General features: G+C 46.9%; 1 protein-coding gene across 1 annotated transcript; it reads right to left on the bottom strand.

The window, feature by feature from the left end:
* Window positions 1–769: 769 nt before the first annotated feature.
* On the bottom strand, window positions 770–17,636 carry URM1 (ubiquitin related modifier 1). The gene is made up of 5 exons (XM_030232886.2): window positions 17,558–17,636; window positions 14,821–14,891; window positions 2,796–2,877; window positions 1,733–1,781; window positions 770–1,020 (listed from the first exon to the last, which is right to left on the bottom strand). The coding sequence occupies exons 1-5, from the start codon at window positions 17,590–17,592 to the stop codon at window positions 952–954; spliced, it is 306 nt and encodes a 101-aa protein (XP_030088746.1). The 5' UTR covers window positions 17,593–17,636; the 3' UTR covers window positions 770–951.
* Between the last annotated feature and the right edge of the window lie 1,800 nt (window positions 17,637–19,436).

The raw sequence follows: 19,436 nt of genomic DNA, 5'->3' as shown, positions 1-19,436 counted from the left end.
CCTACCAGAACCCCACACACCCACTTCCACAGTGCTCACAGGACTTCCTTAGGTCATGCAGCAAGAAGCCTCTCCCTCCCACTGACACAAAGGGTTAAAAGCCACTGACTTTCTCAGGTTTTGGCACTTTAACTGTGCATCTCCAGCCCCAGCTCTTCTCCAGCCAGACTGCAGCTCCCACCTGCACAGAATGCAGTGCAGCCCAATCAATTCTGTCTATCATGGTGACAGAAAGATCATTTGCTGACCTGATCACTCTGCTGTCTCAGGCCGGGTGAGGGTTTGTTTTCCCTCCAACCAAATCATTATAAATTGACATCATTCATGGGCCAGTACTTCACCCTGCCTCAGCTCTGGTATGAAAGCAGCATGAGGGATCAGAAATACAAAACCCAAAAGGTCTATTTCTCTCCTGCTTCCCATAAACAAATATCATGACAAGGTGAAAGTCATTTCTGAGGGCTCTGGAGCTGCCATGTTTGCTACCCCATGGAAAAGCTAGTCAAGTTCCCTCTTGTTTCCTTGCACTTTCTCACCCTTCCCGCGGCTGGTGCAGAGATTGTACCAACATTAAGCATCGCGTTAAAAGAATCCTGATTCCCAGCATCAGAACACCTCACTGCATGTCAAGACATGTTATCCTACTCAGGGCTCAGCATCCCTCTTCTCCTGTCAGAGAAAAAGTCCCACATGCTGAGGTGCTCTCTGCTTGTTAGGGTACCTGGAAGTGCAGTCAGGAGAGGTGAAATGAGGACCAAAAGATGGATGCTGTGGTGGACAGAAGGCCGCAGGCTGGCAGGGCTTTATTTGGATGTCTAGAACAAGTGAACGCAGTGGGAAGATGCAGAGACTGGACACAGGCAGTTCAAGAGAGGTTTAGGTGGGTTAAGGTTTTTGTTTGGTTTTTTTCCCCAGGGATTTGGATTTACATCCTCTTGTTTTTTCAGGAGTTCACCCGCCGTGCAATGTTGAGATGAAAAGCACATTATCCTGGTCCTGGAGTTTATAATCCAGCTCACCCTGCAGGCCAAGAAAAAAAATGAAAAATTGTTTAAATGTCATTTCCAAATACAAGCTGCAAAGAGAAAACAGCTCATAAAAAGATGGTGAGTATTAGGGAGAGCAGAAGGGGACAGACTGATGTCTTCATCATAACAGAAGCAAAGGTGAGAGATCAGCCTCAGTGCTGATGCTCATCACCCCACATTGCCTTCTGGACCAGGGTTTTGACAGAACCGGTGGTTGCCTGAGGCAGGGAAGTGGCAAGGGAATGTTTGTTTGAGCACAACAGTGGGCTGAGAAGGGAAGACATTTACCAGGTGCCTGTTTAAGTTGAAATCTCCCTGTTGCCTTTACCTGCCAGGCACCACCTGACTTCCGGGAAGGTGGTTCTGTGTGGGGCCTGAAGGTCCCAGGTTCCCCTGCCACTGTCACCCCACATGTGGGGGGGACCTGCCAGCAGCCAGATGTGCAAAACCCAGTGCCAGAGACCACAGAAAAAGGGTGATCTCTCTTCAGACCCTGCCTGGCTGATGAGACTCAGCAGGTTAGAGAGAGGCTCCAGGCTTTTGAGCAGCTAGAGTACAGGAGATAGATTCCAGCCTGCCCCTTCCCCCTCAAATATGAGATACTTTGCTTGGGGCAAAAATCAGAAATAGCTGCTGTGAGAGCAACCACAGAAAAGAGAGAGCAATATTTTCAACAAAGAAAGTCAAACTGAAGGAGTACAGACCATTAGTTCCCAGTCTGCCTCGTTGATGAGCACCAAAATTCCTGGCCTCCTGCAGAATAGAGAGAAATAATTAGGATACAGGGCTGCTAAAAAGCTCCACAAATAGTTAAGAACAAGAGATGTCACAGCACAGATCACAGGCTGACTGCCTGTAACGCCAAAAAAGGGATCCTAGCATGGAGGTGGAAACAGGTACAGTCTGTGCCCTTTCTAGATCAAATAAAGGGGACGAAGAAGCAATCCCAAAGCTCATTTGAATGAAAAGGCTCCGTTGTGAGGATGCTCCAGGATGACTGCATTTCCGTACCATGCAGAAAAGCCAGGTAATTAAAACCCACGCACGACAGGCGAGCACACAGAGCTCAGTGTGAAGGCAGGGAAAGCCATTCCAGTGCCCCTAGCAGAGGCACTAAACACCTGGGATCCACTCCAAGCCCCTGGTTCTGAGCAAAGGGATTCCCCCTCTTTGATCTTCAGTGTCCTGCAATTGTCTCTCCTGTTACCAGGGGACCTGGCACACGCTTCAGCTCACAAAGATCCGTGACGAATGTTAAACACCCCCAGCGCCACCCCGCAGTCAGGGATGGCTTGCACAGCTCACTCTGCTCCATTTCTCTTGCCTTCCTTTTTTTTTTCCTACCCCCCCTTCCACGAGACTGGCCCCATTTTGATAATAAAAATACATTTCCCAGAAGAAGTATTTGTTGGCATTTCTCAGAATGACTGCTTCAGTCCCAGTGATGTCAGCAGGGAACAGACAGACCTGCTAAAACTCCTGGAATTGAGGATACAGGTGCTGCTCTGTTCCAAGTGATAATGAAGAGAAAGTATAAATGGCTCTGCTTCATGTTTAAGGTCTAAAGATTTGGGGTGAAGGCTGCAAAAGATGCTCTCTGAGGACAGTGCAAGGTGGGGGTGGGATACCTCCCACTATCACTTAAGCAAATCCTGCGTTTTCATGGTCATTGACTTACTCAATAGGAAATCACCCCAGAGGAAAAATCCCCCAAACTGTGGGAATCAAGAGAGAAACACAACGAGGATTCCTAACAGTTGTACTTACACAGATTCCCCTTGCAAGAATAACTCTGGTCGCTCTTTCAACAGATTCTGTTTGATCCACTTGAGCAGGTTTCTGATATCCCCTGGAAGAAGGAAGGACAGGGTTTACAAACTAGCTGATAGCTCCTGGTGATGCCAGAGCAAAGTGATTGTTTATCCACAAAAGAGCAGATGAGGAACACGCAGGATGAATGGGGATAGCTGCAAAGAAACTCACACACAGTCCTGTCCCTGTGGTTTGGCAGAAGAGGTTTTCCACAGAAAACTCATCCCACTAAGAATGAATGCAGTTCCTGCTGAAGCACCAATCTGGCAAGATTCCTAATGTTCAGGTCTCTGACACATCCCATATCCTGTGCATTATCTTGTCACCCAACAAATTCTGTCTAATTCTTTTGTGCATTGAATTAGATTTTAGAAGTCCAAACAAGCAAGCCTAAGAACATGAACAGAGCAAAGACAGACACTTCTGCACCAAAACCAGCACAAACTCTTGGAGACACTGGGAGCCCTGGGGCCCAAACCTGTCCATGGACATGCATTAAACAGACAGGAGGGCCCTGGCCCATAGTTGCATTTTGGATACTTACAGCATCCCTCAGCATCACACCTGCTGCTGTGGAGTGTTCCCCATGCTGTGCCTGCTCCCTCCTTCTACACTTTATGCTTAGAGCTTCTTTATTAAAGCTCAGCCTTTATCTTTCCATTTCAGTAGGTGACAGGAAGGATTTGTCTTCATGTAAAAGGAGGAGGAGACACTGCTGGTGGGTTTTTATAGTATCAATTTTACTTTGTGAGGCAAAAACAATTTCTTTAGTGATAGCATCAGTTAATTTCCTACTGGAGAGGTGAAAAGAGACAGAGGGGGGGAACAATCCGTTACAGGGTTTAGAGAAGCTGACAAATTGCAAAGTGGAGTTCTCCTGCATTTGCCTCTATATTTCACTGTTCCACAAACCACTTCATCATTCCAAATCCACAATCAGTTATTCTCCCGGGGCTCCTTTAAACAGCCCTTTGAAAGCCCCAAAAGAGTTTTGTTTGTTTTCAAGAAGCAAGGAAGCTTTCTGAAGGCACAAATCCACCAGTGAGGGCTGCAACCCTGCTCCAGGAGGAGCAGGGATGGCAGGATGGGTTTCTTATGTGAGGTAAGCTCACTGTAGTCATGACGTATCTTTCCACACATGCTTCTCTGACTTAAATTCACTCTGTGTACCATTCCCTGTGTGTTTGCTTCATGACTAGCACTAATATGTGCATTTGTGGTGGCTTGACTCAGCCCAGGACTTACCCCAGAATTTTATGGGATCATGGATGTTACCCAGAGCCAAACTGGAGTTGTTCCAAATAATGTCACCCTCATTGCTTCTGTCACACCCAGGATGAACAGCCCTGGTGTTCACAGGTGCACATCAACTAGGCAATGGGGATATGTCCATCTGCAGCAGATGGTGGCCTCTTCTCCCAGGGAAAGGGGGAGGGGGATGCTCTGAGATTCCCTCTGTTCCCCCTGCCTTCCCAGGACATTGGTGCCTCCAAACCAGCACTCTGCCCCAAAACCCCAATCTCACAACAGGGCTGCCAAGAGCACGACAGGTACTGCTACCTCCAAGCACTGGATCACTCTGATCTGGGCAAAAGGAGCTGCTTTGTGCCTCAAAACTGCCTGGTGAGCTGGATCACCTGCCTGGGGCCAACCCACAACTGCCTTGTAATGATATGTAGTTAAAAGAACAAAATAGACCATTTTCTGCCTCCTTCCTAGCAACATGCACAGGGGACAGGGAGCACAACTAAGAAGGTGTGTGTATTTACATACATATACATACATACATATATTTTATATATATATACACATATATACATATATATATATATATATATATATATATATATGTACACACACGTGCACCACAGCAGTCGGTCAGCCAAAAGAACAGGAGTTAACTACATTCACCTTCCCCTGAAAAACACTGCTGCAGTCAAGCCCTCAGGATCTCACACCCAAATGGCTCCCTCTCTCCATCACCAAGAAATGAAAGCTGTAAAGGAAGGAAGATGGAGAGGAGCCTTCAGGAGAGGGAGGGGGGTGTGAAGGGGACACCAGCCCCACCGCAGCATCGCCCGCGAGCTGTTTCATATTTATGCACTTGCAGCAGGGCACACAACAATGAGCTGTGCCATATACCATTCTCCTTGCATGGAATAAGCAGCCCTTTCCTCTGGGACCTTTCAGGAGAGATCATTTAAACAGAAACACGCTGCACTAGCTGGATAAAAGGCAGCCACCTAGAAGCAGCCCGGACGGAGGGGCGAGGGGACTGATTTATTCCAGGCTGAGCTGGAAGACTCCCTCACCCCATCTCCTCCCATAACAAATGTTATTTTCAGTCCCACTTGAGCCGACATTCATTTACTCCTACCCAGAAGTCACGTACACACATACTGAAGAATTTAAACAGTAGGAAAAAACCCCACACATCCCCATGCATGCCTGGAGCTTGCCCACTCCAAAAGGTACAAAAATTAAGACCCTTTCTCCAACTTTAAGACAATACTTTCATCTGCTTTATCAGCATTGAATTTTTTCATCCACCTTCATTTCTCTATGTGCTATACACCAATATTACTAGAACAAATCAATTATAAAGGATGACAGATGACCACAGCCACACCAAAACTATCTCCCACAAGTGAGCTATTGAAAAGGAACAAGATTACTTCCATTGCAAGTGGTCTGTGGAGAAGCCATCTTGCAGCTCAGTGCCTCAAACAGCAGTCTTGATCAACGGCTCAGGACTCTGTGCTCTCATGATGGAAATAATAAGAGGTAAATTATAGCACAACTGCTTATCTCTTACAGCTGACATATGTAGTGTTCCTAAGACATTTTCTTTCTGATACTATGCTACGGGTCTAACAGGTTTCCAGCTGCCTGGGCCAAGGATTTTCTATGCAAACAGCAGGTTCTCTACAGATGACATATAAAGAACGAAAAAATCAGCCTGGTCAGGCACCACATCTGCTGAGAAGTTAAACCATCATTACAATGCTGCGATTTCACACTCACGTTGGTTTGAAGCTGGCCCCCATCACAGAACAGAGGCATCTGCTTTGGCAGGAGCACAGCTGTACTTCAGGTGCTGTGATTTGGCTGCAAAACCCACCGTGCATTTTGGCTCCAGAGGGAAGTTCAGGTGAGAGCTGAGACAATACAGCATTTTGCTCCAGCACCACCAACTCGAACCCAGCTCATCCCAGTAATGATGTATTTTTATCACTGCGGCATGGTCTTATTGAACTCTTTTTGGTAGCCTACTTTATTTCACTCACAGCAAACAAATATCACATCAGAAAATGCACTCTTAATTCTCATTAACTGTCCTCCCCATTGGCAGCATCAGAGGAGAAGCAAGACTGAACCAGCCAAGGAAGCGGAAATATGGAAATATTCTCAACTGCAAAGGAGGGACTGAAGCACATGGTAGGAAATCCCTGTCTTATTTCTACACAGAGACAGCTTCTGCTGCTTGTGCTAGCAGTACATCAACCCTCTCCAAATTCTTAGGAAAAAATAATCTAAAGTTAATTAAAAAAAAAGAAAAACTGACAATCATTTGAGAAAACTGCTTAGTTCAAGTGCACAGATGGGAGCTCAAGCCCACAATGCATGCAGAAAAGCCATCACCCAGCAAAACACAGTGCTCAGGAAAACGAGATGTGCACTTGCAGTGACACAAAGTCATTGCCTGTCACGCAAGAGGATGCAGGAACTGCAGAGAGAGCACACAAGGCCCAATAGCCTCGGCTCCTGTTCAGCCCAGCTGCACCACAAACACTCTTGGTTGTGGCAAACTGCACAGTCTGCTCTGTCCTCCTGTGAATCCTCCAAGGCCTGACCACCTGCATTGCCCCAACTGCTCCTCCATGAAGAATCTGCAGAGCTTCCTCTGCAACAGGAATGCATCTAATAGTCCATTTTAGCACTGCCTGGGTTCATTTGCACCCTCAAAAGCTGGGCTGAAATTCATAGATCTTTCCTAGCCCAATAAAACCTCCTGGGGCTGACAGATTCATCAGTGACAATTCAGAAGAGAGGGTACTCACTGTGTGTGGAGAGAAACCAGGTGCTTTGAATAAGAAACACCAAGCTGGGTGTTGCACTGGGAGGATCTCACAGTGAACTGATAAAGGTGCAGAAACATGGAAGGATTTTGTGCAACCCTGATACCATTTGACACAGGCACACAGCCCTTGGCTCCCAGAGAGCTGCACAGGTTGCTCGTAGATTCACACACACATACACAAGGACCAGACATCTCTGTGTCCCCTGCCTTAAAATCCACATACAAACTTACACAGAGCCTCGAAGGGCACCCAGAAGGTATAATTACACCCATTTTCTTGCCTTGGTTGCAGAACTGGGAGATTATTTCAGGGAAATGGGGGATCCCTATAAAGGCTGAACCATGGAAAATTCCCTTCTGGTCGGCAGTAAATAAGATATATGTGGCACTGGTCACTAAGGGGTCAGTGCTGCAGGAGCACGGCGCTTTCCCGGGCCGCCTTGTGGACACCTCCCTGTGGGGTACCATTTCTTTGACCCAGAATAAGATCATTTATCATACTGACCATGGCTGAGCTCCAATTTGCTGAGGTCACTAACTCTGGACGAGCGCTGCTCCACCCACATTCGCAGCCACCGGCCTGTAACCATGACAAAGCCCCTTCCCTGCCGCTCCTCTGCCATTATTCCCCCTGCCTGCATGGAAATGTATGGAAAAACAATTTGTATGTCCCTTTCCCTGCTTAAGCAGCTTGTTTTAAAACAGACAAACCAGCTCCCAATACCTGCTGCTCTTCCAGGTGCATGACTGCTCTTTGCTTTCGGATCCGAGCAGACCCTCCAGGGATCTGCTCTCTAAAAGAGCTCAAAACCAGATCTAAGGGATCCTTCCACCTCCTCCAGCCTCCCATCTGATATGCAAAATCTCTCTCTGAAGCAGACCATGGTGTGCCATAAACTGCAGAAGACCTGGAATGGCTGATATAAATGGAGTCACAGGCAAATGGATTTGGTATTACACAGAGTGAGCAGCCAGGCAAATTTTGCAGCAAGAGTAAAATCCATTTTCTCTGACAAGTGCACAAGCCAATCCTGCCACACACTGGAATGGGCAGTGATTTAAGTACTAGGGAAGAAATTAGGGGGTAACAGGCATAAGAGAATTGCAATTGTTGCTCTTGTCTGTTCTTGTCTGCTACAAATGAACACCAAGGTCTTGGCTTCTGTAATTTTTAATTGCTTTAAGACGTCTTTTTCTTGCTTCTCATCTACAAGAGCATTGCTCTTCTTAATTTTCTTGTGTCTACAAAATGAGAAAGGGTCACAGAGGTCCTTCACAACCTTCCTGTCAGCAGTGAGGACTCAGATCCCAGCTATCACCCAGCAATTCTCAGCCCTGAGGTTTTAATCACAATGCTTATGAACTGGAGAGGAGCTGCTTGGGATCTTCCACCCCTCTCAGATAGTTGGTAGGGAAATACAAGTTCAAGGGATCTCCAATCCCACTGCTAGCCAGCAGCAAGCCTCCAGATCCATCAGCTCCCATGACAAAAAAAAAGCAGCTTCGAGCTGATTCTCAGGGTAAATCTAATCCCTACTCATTTCCAAAGTCAGAGCATCTAATCCCGTAACACCCAACGCTATTGTCACTTCAGGCTCCCCAATAAATGCCAGTGCACCAAACTGTCTCTTTTAATTAGGATCACAGATCACTAGTGTTGGCCCAGGGTCTTGCCTCTCGTTCAAAATTGTCAAAGGAAGGAGATGAGAGAGTCTCAAAGACTATTGCCCCAGCAGCCAAGTACCAGCCTGGGATCACAGACATTAAAAAAAGCATCTCCTTAACAGGTCCTGTGATTTTATCCCTTTGCCAGTGCAGAATTATTCTCAACAAAAGACCATCCTGAGCCTTGTCTGCTCTGATTTTAAGAGGCTTGAGCACTGTAGACCTGCTACCAAACCCCAAGGAGACTGTGCCATGGTCCAATAGTTTTTCCAGTCAGGAATCTTCTGCTAATGCCCTAAACTCCCATTTCTTCATTCCTCCCTATCAATCTATACTAGATGATATTGCATCATGCTGGCTATAATCTGTCCTTCTCAATGATAAAGGAGATATCCCACCTCATCACTTTTCCATTCATTTATCCTGTTTAACCTTGAATGTTACTGGTTAATTTTTTTTAAGCTCTCAGCAAGACAATTCAGAGAATGCATTAGTAACCACCAGTGCAAAGCTTTGCCAAAACCCAGCAAACTGAAATTTCCTCTCTACTATTTTCCCGGTTTCTGAGTTTTGGGTGTGTGCACAGGCACTGAGGGCTGAAAATGAAAACCTTATTGCTATTAAAGAGACAACACAGAGCTGATGTGCAACCCCAAACCACGGAGGAAGGTGGCTGCTCCTGCCAGAGTGGAGAGGGATTCCCTGGCAGCCTGGCACTGCTCTGCACACAGCCAGCCTGGCCGAGGGAATTCCCTGGGCTGGGCTTTCCCTGGCACTGCCAGCTGGATCAGGAAACGCCTTGAAGTCAAATCCTTGCCCCCCTCCCAGCCTGGCTGGTGGCTGTGTCCCCTCTGGCTGCTGGATGAGTCAGTGTCTCAGCTCAGCTCAGGAAACTGCCACGATTTTATTCCTCTAAATACAGAAATCGCCTCTCACTTTTGGGCTCAGATCTGCTTTGCTATTATTAGGCTTTCATACAGGGCCAAGCACCATTAAACCGATTCCTGTCCACCCAACCCAGCCACCCCCACAGATACTCCAAGATCCTCAGTCTTACTTGAAAGGGAAAAAGAAAGGGCCAGTGAGATGATCAGGGTGGAGGAGAGGGGGGGGTAAGATTTACAAGTGAATGGAGGTAAGAATGGAGCAGTTTGTGGGATAAAGGGGCTGCGGAGGGAGCTTTACAGATGTGCAGAGGGACGGCGGCTCATTGTTTAATTAAGCAGAAAGTGGCTCTTTTGAAAAGCAATTTTGCACAGGAGCTCTGAGCTCAGCAAACAACTCCTGCGAGTGAGGGCAGGAGGAGAAAGGAACAGCTGGCCCGGAGCCGTGTGAACCGCATGCTAAGCGGTTTAAAGGGCCCGGATCCTCCTCCCCAGCCCTGCTCCGCTGCCACCCTCTGAACAGCGCTGTCAGCACAGCAAATCCCACCGAGAGAAAAGAGCGAGAGGAGGGGGGTGGCACAGAGGGGTTATCCTGCTAGGTGTCCGCACTGCAATACAGCGGCTGGGAAGGAGGGTGTAACAGCCAGGCTTTGTTATCCCAGGGATTTGGTCACACACAAGAGCTGGTTTCCCAGTGCCTGGGAAGCTCCTTCCACAATGAGTTGGGATGAACTGATCCGGTAAAGCGGCTCCACGGCCTCCCAGGAGGGTGATGGGACTGCTCCTGTGAGGATGAGCGTTTATTACCCTGTTCCCTCTAAAGGGAGCCGCAGCCTCGCTGGGACAGGGACCTGGAGCTGAGCCCCACGCCAGGATCAGCTGCTCCATCGCGACGCGGCAGCGCTGCGGCTCTGACGCTGCAAACACTGCTCACCCTGACTGCTGAGCACCCACCCTGCATCATCCACTGAGCCCCCTTCCCTTGCCACCAAATCTATAATTTCCTGCCTAAAAGAGATGCACGAGTGGGATGCACGAGGAGGGGAATAACCCAAGTCCTTTGAGAGCTGCAAGTACCACACACTGTGGTTAAAAAGATTTGACTGCATGAAGTTCCACAAATCTATGGGGGTTTTTTTACCATTCTTCTAAGAAGCAAATGTATTTTTATTCTTTCTTTGGAGCAAGTTTTAAAATGTTAGGAATAATAAACAGAGCAATAAAAGCATGCCAGATCATTAATGACTCAACTATGATGCACTACCCAGCACTAGGCACTTACCTACAGCCAACACCAACTGCTACTCTGGATTTTACAGGTTCTTTTGGTCCAGCACCCCAGTCAATGCTGAGCACATGCCATGCTCTATTTTGTAAGCCACCCTGCCTGTAGCATAGGTCTGATCTCTCAGGATCCCCAGGCTCTTTTCCCAGAAGATGAATGCTCCCAAGACCCCAGCAATCCTCCAGGCTGTGCAGAACAAGGCCCCTGGAAAGCAAAGCTCTCGAGGAACACACCATGCTCTTCTCTACAGGGATTCAACATAAGCAGTATTTGGCAGATTATTTTAATTTTCCCTCTTAAAAAAAATCTGATTGGCAGTGGGCTTTTTTTCCCTAGAGTTTTGGCAAAGGGAAACCACAAACAATAACCAAAACACACTGATTAATAATTTAACCTTCCAGACTTGTAAAGTGCCAAAATAGAGTATGAATTCTTGATTAGTCCAGAAGGTCCCAGTGAGCACCAGTGAAACTGCTGTCCAAAAACAGGAGTCTCACCACTAAAGCCACATGAGAAGTTGGAACTCAAAGGTCTGTGACAGCAGCTGAGCAGCCTGCAGCACAAGTGCCAGAGACTTTACACACAACCCCAACCTCTGGGTACAACATCCAGAAGACAGCACAGCAGAGAGGTCTTGTAAACACTCTTCATCAGATGATGCAGCTGAGCCAAACCTGAAACGACTACAAGGGTTAAACAATGCCAGCGACTTCCTACCCTTCCAATAGCATCCATGCAACTCACATGGCCAAGACAAATCCACCACTGTGAGTCCCAGTGAGATGGAGGAAGGAGCTCCAGCATCACTTGCAGAGCTGTCATACAATGATCTATTTGATTACTGAAGCACTTGGTTAAATTACTGTGGCTTGTTTCAGGAGGAGGCTGCCAAATACATTTTCAGTTTTTAATCTAGGGTTTCTCTCTTTTATGCTCCATTGTCTCTAATAGCCTCTTAGATGCTTGAAAATAAAGTTGATTTCCCTGCCAATTTAATCCTCTCTCCATGTGACAAATATCGTTATTCCCTCAGCTGCTTTCTCCCACACACACAGTTTTTATGCAGAAGAAGCCAACAGGGCATAATGCCTTTAGATCCTCAAACAGCATTATCAGTGAAATCATCAGGATAGCCAGAAATTTGGGACAAGATTCTTGTTTAACTTGAGGTCTTCTTTCTGCAACAGCTCTACAAGATTACACAGTCCTGCACAAAGTGTGGCTTAGGTAAACCTGCTGCCTATGCACATACACCACACCTTTCTAAGTTCAAAATGCAGGCTGAGACAGCTCTACTTTGGAAATAAAGAACTGCTAAAGAACTGACATCAGGATACAAAATGCCCCTCAGATAATAAAAATAGGTCCTGCCACGTGGCTGCATCCCTTGTGGCTTGCTCTTGTCCCATTTGCAGCTTCCTTCCTCCTGCCTTTCCCAATCCCTCCAGGAGTCCAACTCCAAGCATCAGAAAAGGACAGAGAATCAAATCTTGAAAAAGTTAACTGAATCTGGAACCCACCTACTTTCCATCTAGTGCCTGTTATCAGGAAAAAAGAAACGACCACATAAAGAGCTTGCTCAAACAATATTATCATTTAGAGAACACTAACTGCCCCTGCCATCTATGGAGCACAGCTTGTTTTATTCATGTAAATATTTGAAGGTATTTCTTCATATAATCTTCCACCTCCCTTCCCTTTTGGGATATATATAAAAATGCCTAAACAATTAAAATATAGGTGGGCACCATAACCCAGAGAGAAGCAACTGTTCTGCAAAAAGGAGGACAAAGACAAAAATAACCTAGAAAAAAGGAAGACTAGGTAAGAGAGGCCAAAATGGCCAAAAATAAACTTGGCAGCTAATGAAATCACTTAAAATGGGGTTAGAAGTGCAGGTCTTCAAGCAGTGTTCATACTACAAGTCTTTCCCTGGAGAATTCAGTGATGGACATGCAGGGTAAGGTAAGCAACAGGATGTGCCCAATAGAACTGAGCTGTTTTATTTCTCTAATCATTGCAATTCTGGCTGCACAAGGGCAGCGGGGACCTGGCTATGCATATCTTTATTTACCCAGAGATAGGAGAGTTAAAATTTCTTAGGAGAACAAGGGAAATACATGGCATTAGGAACAACATAAAATTTCAAGAAAATTATTCATAGTTTCTGATATGATTCCATTGATTCCTCACCACTACAATATAATTGTCTTCTGGAAGTATCATGAGGGGTATTCCAGTAATCCCTTACTGTCAGACATTCAGGCCACCTCTGCCTGTCCCATCCCTGGGCTGGGTGTAAATGTCACTACAGCAGCTGCCTCACTGCTCAGTTTAAGCTCCTCAGATGCTGCAATCCACAACCAGCCCCAAAATGAAACCTCCCTGACAACCAAGGCACAAGACAGCAGCAAACCAGAGGAGCTGACAAGGGGGTACTGCCAGTTCTGCCACTCCTGTCACAGGGATAGCAGTGTCTGGAAAACAAGGCAAAGGGAAAAGCTGGGAGCAATAATGTGTTAGCTGAATCTGGAATGAATCACTGGAGATCAGGAGTTTGAACCCTGAGGCTGAGACAGGCCTTCAGGGAGAGATTTATCCCTTAGGATAAATGCAGATCCTACTAAGGCTGCAGAAGTCCTCCTAGCAGTTTCAAGTGGGAATGGATCAGGTGACATGCTGACAGCCATGGGGCTGGAAGAATCCCTCTTTGGTATTAACAGCCTCCCCTCCCCTGGCAGAAATAAACATCTCCTGTAATAACCCCCTTTTCTTCAGCATCTGATCATGGTTTGAACACCACCAAAACAGTAGGTGCTACTGGGTACTTTAAATTTGCAGAGCACTGAAGAAAATTATGCTCTAGCCCCCAAGTTTATAAACCAACTAAATGAGTGTTTTAGTATTTCTTCACTACCTTTCATTTAAGGATCTTAAGTACTTCAACAGTGCTAGAATTTAATGCTGAATTCTCTTGTGATACATGAAAGTATCACTAGCAACAGGGGAAAGTAAAGCAACATGACTAAACTCACAAAGCAAATCAGCATCAGGTCGTGTTTCTGGAGCCTTAGTCCCTGTCCTTAACCACAAGATAACACAATATTGCAGTATTCATATTATATTTGAATTACACTTACTTATGTCCAGGCATCAAAAGCACTTCTACCAATCTCTAATTACTTCCAGGCACAGCAAAAAGATTTCAGGCCTGGAAGTTCCCAGCACCTAGATTATGGTATCAGCCATTTATGAGATATTGGTTGCTAACATTCCCTCATGGCTTTGTGTTATTTTGGTTTATAATCCCACTCCAATAGCATAAAGCAGTGCTATCTAGCTAGAAAAATTCAGAACATACCTGTGGCAAAATTACAGTACAACTCAAGTATGCACACAAGTAAGTGAGTTAGTGCAGCACTGCTTGGTATTGATATTCCAAATTGCAAACCAGAAATTATGACTGCTTATCCCTTGAACACTAAAATCCTGTTTTTTATTGCAGTGAAGGCCATGGGCAGGATGTCCAGCATCCTATTTGAGCATTAGGTTTACTGTTTTCAACTGCAGAGTTCATATTAAAATTATCACATTTACTTGAAAGGTCCAATGAGTAGATAAACAACATTTATGTTACATTGCTACACACCCCTCCACATATCTATTAACCACATAAACACATACACACACACATGTAGATATATGTGCCTACTGGAAACCTCTGAACAGGCAGGAAAAAACAAAGGAGAGAGGATGTTATTGGTGGTTTCAAGTATCAAGAAAGACAAACGTAGACTTGATGGAAACATCCAGAGGCTGTTGTCTATCCAGCAGGAGGGAGGCAAAAGTCTTAAGGAAGGACTTGATTCACAAGTGCTTAGAGGACAGGAAAGACCTCAGACTTTGAGAACCAACCCCTGTTTGCCAAGCTGCCTGATCCATGGCATGTCTGAAAGAGCTTTTAAAATACTTTGATCCTTGCTGGCAACTCTAAGTGCTGTACAAACCAGCTTTGTTTCATTTGTTGTTCCTCTGTGAAGTTATCCAACAGGTTCTGATACTCACAAGGCTCTGGTTGACAGGGCAAAGTCACCTGATGCTTTTTGACACCATCGAATAAGAGTTCTGCACCACCTCTGAAATAAAAACAATGAACCACTGAGATTCTGCTTTATTGTCAAAAGAAGGCAGTACAAAAGAGGCGATTTACATAGATGCCACAACAGAGAAAACAAATGACACAGACTATATTTAGCACAGGATTCCCTTTGTCTTTTTTTTTCCTGTCACAAACCAGAAGTGCACAGGGGAAGCTGCCAGCTCCCTTTGCCAGCACAGAGAGCAGGCTCTGCTGTAGCCAGAACCCCACGGTGCCAGGCATCATCCAGTGGAATGGGAGGATGGTTCCCATCTCCATGTGCTCCCAAACTGCTGTGCAGAGCTGCTTCCCTCTCCAGCCACCAGCACTGCTTCCACTCAAACAACAGCACAGCCACCACACTCCATCCAGCACAGTTCATCCCCAGCACCTGCTGGCCAGAAATCTCAAAACTTGAGCATCCTTCTGGAATAAATATTCTCCCAGCTCCCAAGTGTGAACACACAGAAAGGGGAAATGACTCACGCAAAGCTCCAGAGCAAGTCAGAGCCAGCAGCCTGAGAGTCCTGGCAACTCTTTCTTAACCTACTCACTATGAAGTGTCCCAGAGAGGGAGACTTGACTGGGAGAAGTGAGTGATGAGGGTGACAGGGTAAACCAGAAATAAATAAATACACAATCTTCCTCCACTGAACAACCTGATGTTCTCCCTATTCTGACACTTTGAATTCATTAGGGGATACTCTCAGATAACAACTGATGGCCTCTGCAAGCACAGGAGATCAGGTCTGAACAGGATATGCAGAGGCTGTCAGGTAAAGGAGTTGGAAACACACTGGAAAAGAATGGGATTTGAACTGGGTCCAGGCACCTAACCATAGGCTCTTCAAAAGAGTAATCAATTTTTGTAACTACAGCTCAGAAGCCTCAGCAAGCTCCTTGCCCCTGCTCTTGTTCTGGAAAAAGTACAGTTGTGAAAATCTTGAGCTTTGCCAACATCAATCATTTTCCATGATGTTGTGAGACCACAGGCCAAACTCAGATTATAAAACTTTTACCACGTGAGCAGGAACATGGATAACAAACACAAAAGCTTCTTTAAGTTACAGGACACAGCAGCAGAGAGTGTGAGCTTTAGACTGAACTCTACCCTGGCCAAAGTTTTAACAACTAGAGAACTCTTAAAAAACTCAGTTCACTTAAATATTAAACTGAAGTAGAAAAATTACCAACCCATTTTTAAAGGGCATAAAATTGTGGCAAAATAGTCTTCCAACTTAAATGCCAATTACTTTGGAAAAATTTTCCTATGAAGTTACTTTCTGGGAACTTAGTGGTGCCTCTCCTCCCTTGGAAACTAACATATTAAAGAGAAATATTTAAAACAAGCAATCCCTACCTAAGTATCAACAAAGATACTTCCAGATGTTATTAAGTTCCTTTAAATTCGATATCTAAAAATGCCACAGTAGGTTTCCTTGGCTCTGCAATGGCAGAGCACAACAGAACCCTTGTTATGCCTTCAGCAGCATTACTTATATGCAGCAGCTCTCCTAAAGAGCACTCTGTTGGTATTCTTCCACCAGCTCACAACAAATAGTTATCTCAAAATTGAAGCAGTGATTATTAACATGAGCCGAGATTCATGCGAGGGAACAAGTCATAACAATTATATAAAAAACATTTTTTCATGTAATGAAAACAAGGTCATGCTTTGTTACAGCGGGAAATGTAGATTGCAAGATAAGGTCCTTCTGTAAGGCGAGAGCTGTGGGGAACTCAGCTGTGGTTCCTACATAGAGAGCTCATTTATGCATTTCCAAGGGAAGCAAAAATGCACCTCACTCTTCTGGGAAAATTAGGAGAGTTGCTGCAGCTGGAAGAGGGAAAGATAGAGAAAAGGATTCTTAAGGAGAAGGGTATTTAAAGGGTTATGGCATTTCTGTGTTCGTGAAAGGGTGGGAAAAAGCGAATAAATAGCAGCCTTTTAGCTTCTGCTAAAAGGAGGCTTTAACGAAATAACACAAGTATTTCCACAAATATGCACAGCTTCCACTGCAAATGCTTTAAGATCCCAGGGCCAGAGCATGAGCAATGCTGATACTACAGCAGCAAAGGCCTGGAAACTGAAATGCTACAGAGTGAGAACCTGGCAGCTTTACAGACCTGACAGGGCTCAAACACAAAGCACAGTGAGGGCACGTGTCCACACACAAACACACAGACAGTGCTCAGGAAAAAAAAGCCGAGAAACGAAGGGGAAGTTTTCATAAATAATTTTAATAATTAAAATTAAAAAAAAAAACACCAAAAAACAACTGAATAACTCAAAGAGGTTGAGAGAGGTGAAAGAAAAAGACAGGCCTGGCACAGGACGTTCACAGAAAGACGGGAGCGAGGCCCGGGGACAGACGGGCAGACGGCCCGACCGCACGCTGCGGACACCCTCCGGCGGTGTCCGGCCCCTCCCGCCGATGTCTGGTGCCCTGCTTCCCCGGCGGCGGCCGCTCCCGCTACCCCGGCCCGCAGCCCCGTAACAGCGGCTGCGCTCGGGCCCAGCGCGCCCGTGGCGGCCCCCCAGGCCGCACGCAGCAACCGCCCCATCGCAGTACCGCGGCCGCCTCACCGAGGGGCCGGCCCATCGCGGCCCATCCCGGCCTTGCCCTGCCCTGCCCTCCGCCCGGCCCCGCCGCCCGCGCTCACCCGAACTCCACCTGCAGCGACACGGGCGCCGCCATCTTGGCGGCGGCGGGCGGGAGGGGCGGGCGCGCTCGGCCGCGCCGGAAGTGCCGCGGAAGACTTCCGGTCCCGCCGTGCCGCGCCGGGGGCGGCCCGGGGCCCTGCCCGCTCCTCTTCCACCCCCGGAGCAGCTCCCGCAGTGCCGGGGCGCGGCGCGGCCCGTGCCCCTCCGTGGTGTTATTTTAAAATAGCGATTTCTGCACCGAGTTGAGGCTTCGCCGCGCAGAGAGCTCCCCTCACGGGCTCAGAGCCACCCGCAGGGCCCTGCTCGCTCAGAGCCCCTGGGCTGTGCAAAGGCAGCAGCTGCACACGGGTTTCGCAGCAGCAAAGCTGCTACAGCACACGAAGTTCTACCTCAACATGAGGAAGAACTGCTTTACATTGAGGATGGCAGAGCGCTGGAACAGGTGTCCAAGGAGGGTGGGGAGTCTCTTCTCTGGAGACATTCCCAACCCACCTGGATGTGTTCCTGTGTCACCTGCTCCAGGTGACCCTGCCTTGGCAGGGGGGTGGGACCGAACCCCTCCCAGCCCTGCAGTTCTGTGATTCTGTGATGCCACCCTGCTGCTCCTTGGGATTGTTGTGGGGGACCAGAAACAGCTGGGTGACGCTAGGGACAGCTCCTGTCAGCACCGGGAAGATGCAGTTCTGCATCGGGGGTGGCTGTTGAGCATCCCCTCCTGCTCGGGCAGCCCCTGCCAGGCAGCACATCCCCACGGCGCCAGGCTCCCCCAGCACAGCGTTAAACAACGCGGCTCACATCTGTCGCCTGTTTGTTTTCCCCTCCTGTCCCCAGAGAAGGCCCATGTACACAGGCACAACGCTGCCATGGCGGTGACAGCTGGGCTCTGCTTCACCCCCACAACATGGAGCTACACAGGGGCAACACTGGTAGAAAACCTGCAGCCTCTTAACCCTCCCTCCACTCAGGAGGGTTTGGGATTACAAAAAATACATGTACATGTGCACACATGCAGATAGAAATGTAATAGCTATGCATATACATGATGCATTATGTGTAAGGGGCATAAATTTACACAGACAGATTGCTCTTGGTTTATGCTAACGGGGGTCAGAGTATGCCTAACCCCGGGAGCAGAAGGTGGTGGTGTTTGTAATGGCCTTTTGTTCTCTGAGGAGATCATTCTCTGGGCTGGGCCCCAGGAAAGGCTGGTCCCTCGGCAGATGAATGCTGCCGTCGCTGCCGGGGTTACGTGATGGCAGAGCCGTGAGGCTGTTGACCGTGGTCTTCATCCAAAAATTCCAGCTGGATTTTATATAGCTCTAAATCACAAGGCTTTTGAGTATCTCGGAGATATGGCCCAGGATGGAATTGTATGGAAAAGCAGCTGAGGAAAGAAGACTTCAACAAAAATCTTTACTTTAGAAATGAGTGAAGCATTCTGTGTTCAGAGGATCTGGTAATCTTGATTCTAGATCAGTGTTTGCAGTTATGGTTTTATATGAACTATTCTTGCTCCCAGAAATCATTTATGAGGCCAAATAAAAGCAGAACTAGCTCCTAAAAGAATCTTGATTCCTGACTTACACAATAAAATGGTACAGATTTAGTGCTAGCACCTCCCCGGAAAAGCAAAAATAAATTACAAGAAAGGGAACAGTAATCATAAATACCAATTTGGCTCATTCAAGCATTCAAAGCTGGTTACTGTTAACAATTGTCCTGGACAAAAAGTGACCACATGAGATACAGAGGACATTTTTATGGACATTTTGTGCTTGGGAGAGGAATCAGTCCTGTCTCCCTGCTGCACACTGAAATCAGAGCACCACAAATTCACTGGGATATGTTTGAGATGGGGAAACCAAGCACACAATCTCC

Source organism: Serinus canaria, chromosome 17, assembly GCF_022539315.1.
Source record: "Serinus canaria isolate serCan28SL12 chromosome 17, serCan2020, whole genome shotgun sequence".
Lineage (NCBI taxonomy): Eukaryota > Metazoa > Chordata > Aves > Passeriformes > Fringillidae > Serinus > Serinus canaria.
This window is presented reverse-complemented; position numbering and strand designations above follow the sequence as displayed.

What these genes read in the sequence shown, in the direction of transcription:
- URM1 (XM_030232886.2), bottom strand. Translation starts at nt 17,592, where the DNA reads ATGGCGGCGCCCGTGTCGCTGCAGGTGGAGTTCGG. An exon ending in TCGCTGCAGGTGGAGTTCGG is followed by an intron (nt 14,892 to 17,557) that starts GTGAGCGCGGGC and finishes TTTTTATTTCAG; the next exon opens with AGGTGGTGCAGAACTCTTAT. An exon ending in GCCCTGTCAACCAGAGCCTT is followed by an intron (nt 2,878 to 14,820) that starts GTGAGTATCAGA and finishes TCCTTCTTCCAG; the next exon opens with GGGATATCAGAAACCTGCTC.